This window comes from Camponotus floridanus, unplaced genomic scaffold, assembly GCF_003227725.1.
Source record: "Camponotus floridanus strain SB8 unplaced genomic scaffold, Cflo_v7.5 scaffold275, whole genome shotgun sequence".
Taxonomy (NCBI): Eukaryota; Metazoa; Arthropoda; class Insecta; order Hymenoptera; family Formicidae; genus Camponotus; species Camponotus floridanus.
Window position 1 is genome coordinate 60,774 of NW_020229409.1, and position 5,074 is coordinate 65,847.

The 5,074-nt window shown below is 41.5% G+C and overlaps 1 protein-coding gene across 1 annotated transcript; it reads right to left on the reverse strand.

Annotated features, from left to right (window-relative positions):
* Positions 1-4,008: 4,008 nt before the first annotated feature.
* Positions 4,009-4,659, reverse strand: LOC112638260. Its single transcript, XM_025409634.1, has one exon. The coding sequence runs from the start codon at positions 4,657-4,659 to the stop codon at positions 4,009-4,011; it is 651 nt and encodes a 216-aa protein (XP_025265419.1).
* Between the last annotated feature and the right edge of the window lie 415 nt (positions 4,660-5,074).

Sequence of the window (5,074 nt, forward strand, 5' to 3'; positions counted from 1 at the left end):
ATCAAAAGGATCCTCGCGAATCGTAGGAATATCGAGTCCTATCGGGAACTCGCGATATCACGCGATTTGACGTGCCTCATCATGATAGGTTTACTCCAATCACCCGACTCACGAGCCCTTTTATAAGCCGGAGAAAGCCTTTCTAAAGAGAGAGTCAACTAGCTACCTCGAAAAACAATCAGATCTCCGAACGCGAGTGCACGAAATTCTTAGAATCATTGTCGCGAACATCCGTTAGTGATACGCGACGCGTAAATCTAGAAATCTCTTCACGTTATGAGTGTCGTATGGAATAACGGCATTCATCGATCAATCTTGCGGCAAGATAATTGCGTCGCTATTTTCGCGGTGTGGAAAACGGCATAGGTCGAGTCGTTATAACCGCTCCCAGCGTCGACTCTTCCGATATCCAGCCGTCACGAACTCAAACGATTGAGCGCGAGTGCAAGGACATAGCCGAGTGCCTCCACTTTCTCGTGAATAGGAGGGGCTTCCTTTGTCACTCGGACTTCGCTCAATCTCGTGTGCTCCTGCATAGTGTCTCGCTTACTCTCGCGTACAGCCGTGTAGCGCTGTCTCGCTCGCTCTTGCGTACAGCGTGTAGCGCTGTCTTGCTTACTCTCGCGTACAGCGTGTAGCGCTGTCTCGCTCGCTCTCGCGTACAGCCGTATAGCGCTGTCTCGTTCACTCTCGCGTAAAGCCGTGTAGCGCTGTCCCGCTCACTCTCGCGTACAGCCGTATAGCGCTGTCTCGTTCGCTCTCGCGTACAGCCGTGTAGCGCTGTCTCGCTTACTCTCGCGTGTAGCCGTGTAGCGCTGTCTCGCTTACTCGCGTGCTACTGCATAGTGCGGTCCCGCGCACTTTCGCGTATCGCTATGTATAGTGATCACGCTCGCGTACCGCTATATATTGCGGTCTCGTTTACTCTCGCGTACAACGGTGTAGTGCTGTCTCGTTCACTCTCGCGGACAGCTGTCTATTGCTGTCTCGCTTAATCTTGTGTAACTATCGATCAGTTCAAAAATATCGATTCCGCGTCACTGCACTCAAACTTTATATGAAATCTTGTGAACGTCATTGCAAACAGTAATAAATTGTAATAAATCTTGTTGACATCGCTGTGTACAAACTAACGAAGCAAATTCACATTTATTTGAACTGCCATAATCCTCGGTCGCGTGAATTTTCTTTTAATCTCGTGATACTCACTCGGGTATGTGTCCCGGCATTCACCGTGCGCATTGCAAAATCGCAATCTCAAACAGTTATATATTTCGTTATTTCAAGTTTTCTAACTTATTGTTATTGTTCTTTCTTTGATTTGTTATTTTTTTTTTTTTTTATATATTTTCTTTTGAATAAATGTGTTATATTTTTCTTTATTAAGTCCGTATAATTTTATTTGAGTGTTAATTTTTCGGGAAATTTCGGTGTTTGTCGAATTTCGAAATTGCCAAAATCTGCATAGAACAATTAACTTTTCCACTGATCCTGCCCTTCTACCATTAGGCGAACTAGTCGGCCCGTGGCGAATCAGACAAGCATTTTTCGCGTTACTTTAGTGTTTAGCGAACTGATTACGTGAAAGACCGTATCTGCCCAACTTCGAGATCTCGAATCGTGAGCCTTCGCTTCGCCGCAGCTCACGCGCGAACATCCTCCATTTCTGTTCTTCCGCGAGTATTCGCTATCCGCCTTGTATTTTTGACGTTTTCGCTCTCCCTCACGTCCTCCTCTCTAATACCTTAAAGAGGAATGTTTAAAATAAAAATTATAAATTAAAAAACATCGCAATACATATTATATGTATGTATATATCATATATGGTTCATGAAATTCTTAAAAATTTATATTTATAAAATGTTGAAATTAATAAAACATTACTTTACAATTTTATATTATGAAGAAGAGATAAAAAGAGATGTCAGTGAAGTTGGCATATCATTTCCCCAGCAGACCAAAATTAAAAGGGAATTTTTCTCGTATGCAATTGAGTTTTATAGTTCCTGATACTTATCAGCAATATTTCTGGTAATTTTATTCAAAAAAATCGATCGAAAAAATAATCCGCCAATTTCTTGCAGCAGATCATTTTCTATTAGATTAAAAATAAAAGGAAGTTTTTCACGCATGCAGTCAAGTTCCATAATTCCTGATACTTTTTAATGATAGTTCTACTGATTTTAGTAAAAAAAGTCAACAAATGTAAATCTCTTATATCTCATATAGAAACTGAACTGAAGCAAGATGCCGACCGATTTTCAATAGTTTTGTTTATTATTGAAAAGTTTTCGACCTGGAGTCCTGGGCATGTATTTTGCCTTTTCAATGAGTTCTGACGATGGAAATAATAAGAAAATTTTTTAAACAATTATTTTATCCGAAATATTTATAGTTTCGAGCATAGAGATGATATGCTGGTCGTATTTCGAGAGTTCTAAAATCAGGATAAGTTTAATTGCGATACTATTTAATAATTCTTTTATAACATTTGTGTCATTTTTATTTTAAGAAATTCAGTGTTTCTGATAATTTCGGTAGAAGAATTTTAGAGAAGTGTGATGATTCTCATTTCTTTTCGTAATGAAGGTTTATACATGCATATAAATAAAAAATTTTAAAAAATATTTTAAAGATACATAGTAGTAGTAGTAGTAGTAGTAGTAGTAGTAGTAGTAGTAGTAGTAACAGTAGTAGTAGTAGTAGTAGTAGTAGTAGTAGTAGTAAAAAGACGAGTGGGGCTAGATCAGTCCCTAATGTCACTTAGATCTAAAAGATCTTCTGTAACCCTGTGGTTGCCTGAGTTAAGTAGCGATCCAACTGGCCCTTACAAGAAGGTTGTATAGCTCGCCCACTCTCATATTTTGTAACGCCCAGGGTTCAGCGAACATATAATCCCAGAGTATCTTCTAAGAGCAAGAGCGGGACAGTAACACAGGATGTGAATGTTGTTCTCTTTTTCTTTGTCGCATAGACGGCAGTCTTTCCGTTTGACTAAGCCAAGATTAAATAAGTGGGCTCTGAGGGTCATATGATCCATGAGTAGGCGAATGGCGACATTGAGTTTCTTTCTGCTCATGGTTAGAAGTTCATCCGTCCTTTTAGAAAGGGATTGGTTGAGCAGAAACTTGACTTGATGACAGCCCACTTGAACCTGGTCCACGAAACCAGATGTTCCCGTTTTAAAGACTCTTTGATGAATCTTTTACTTATGGCAAAGGGGCCGCCGACGATCTGTCTAGTCTAGAATGTCAAGGGTGCTTAGTTTTGCCAGGCCGTTCGCTACCTTATTGTCATAAATTCCCTGATGACTGGGAACCCAGGCTAAGATGATCCTATTGTATTCGTGTTTAGTCTGTTGAGCGCTATCATGCAGACCCAAACCACTGAGGAATCAGTGGTGGTCTTAGCTAGGGCTAATAGCTTTAATAGCTGTCCTACTATCGGGAGCAGATTACTATATTTCTGTTGGTAGCTTTAACTAAAATTAAAGTTTGCACACTTAAGGATTGCTAGAATCTCAGCTTGAAAAACCGTCGTCAGCTCCCTTAAAGAATAAGATTCCTTATGGTTAGTCCTTGAACCGTAGACTCCAGCTCCAAATCATCCTTCTGCCCCCGAGCCATCCCTGTATCAAATATCACAGCTTGGCCGGCAGATTCGTTTACTCCCTAGAAGATATCTGGGTTTTGAAGAACTTAAAGACCTGGGATTTCTTAGGTATTCTATCATACAGCAGAGAGAATAAGTGTTCATGGAGGATAGCCTGGTATGACCAAGATATAGTCTTCTCTACTCACCCTGACATTTTAATCTGTAAGCAGAAAATTTGGCTGTGCTGATAATAAAGCGATCTAGGTGGAAGACAGAGTGCAATCTCAAGTGCCTCCGTAGGGGTTCTCATGATCATCGCCGCTCTAAGGTAACAACCTTGAAGTACTGAGAAAAGGCAAGCGGTCGAGTAGTGAAAGGACCTAATGCGGCTGTCAATCAGTCTCTCCAATGTCTTCAGAATAAAGGGGCAAGGCTGATGGATCTGAAGTCTTTGGCCAAGATGTGGCCATTCCTGCCTAGTTTAGATATAAAAGTGACTCTAGTACCACTCCCGACAATGGGCATGTGTCTAAAAACTATGTTAGCTCTGAACACTTTAACTAGGGGGCTTATCAATAGGCCCAGTCCTTCTTGTAAACAGGCGGAATAGATTCCGTCTGGTCCAGGTGATTTATAGGGTTTGAAGGTTTTGACGGCCCATTCAACACCTTTGAGATAAACTATCTTCGCCGCTAATGACCAATCCCTGGCTTTGAAGACATCCCTGCGTCTAGCGTGAGCGGTAGAATGATTGTCGACAGTTCGAAAACCTGGGAAGCCAGTCTTCATGAGGTATTCGATGAATTCAGTAAGGTTGATTGTATAGCCCATTGTTGGTTTAAGGCATCCCAACTGGATGTGATTGTCGGAACTGAGTATTCTGTTCAGTCTGGAGGCTTCTGGAGCACTTTCGACGTTTTCGCAAAACTCTCTACAACTACTACGTTTATTTCTGACTATTTCTCTGCTATACCTGCGTTGAGCGTTCCTAAAAGTTTCACAGTGCAAAGGCAGGCAAGAATTTCTAGCCTTGTTAAAAAGTCTCCTGGTCTCGAATCTGAGCATAGCTCTTTATTCCACCAAAGGACTTTAGTTTCAGATCGTATAAGTTTCAGGGAGTAATTCGCCTTAAAGGCGAAATAACGTTGCTTAAATAAGCCGCGACTGTTTCCAGGTTATTCCCTGGTTGATCCCTGTTATGGAATCTGGTCGGAACGGTAGTTAGTCTGTTTCTCAGATCTAATCTGAAGCCGTCCCAATTCAATTTTCCGCTTCCACGAATTCGTGGGTTGTTGGCGGAGGGTGAGACATATCTGCCTATGGTCAGATCCCGAAAGTTCATCTAAGATCCTCCAGTCTCCTATCAGTTCAGACACGCTTTCAGTATAAATAGTAATATCAATTGCCTCTTGTCTTCTGGCATCCATAAAGATGGGCTCCGTACCTCTGTTAGGATGATGAGTCCCTTGCCTAAGTCGTG

Bases quoted from the DNA above. Each gene is read 5' to 3' on its own strand.
- LOC112638260 (XM_025409634.1), bottom strand. From the start codon at position 4,659: ATGCTCAGATTCGAGACCAGGAGACTTTTTAACAAGGCTAGAAATTCT.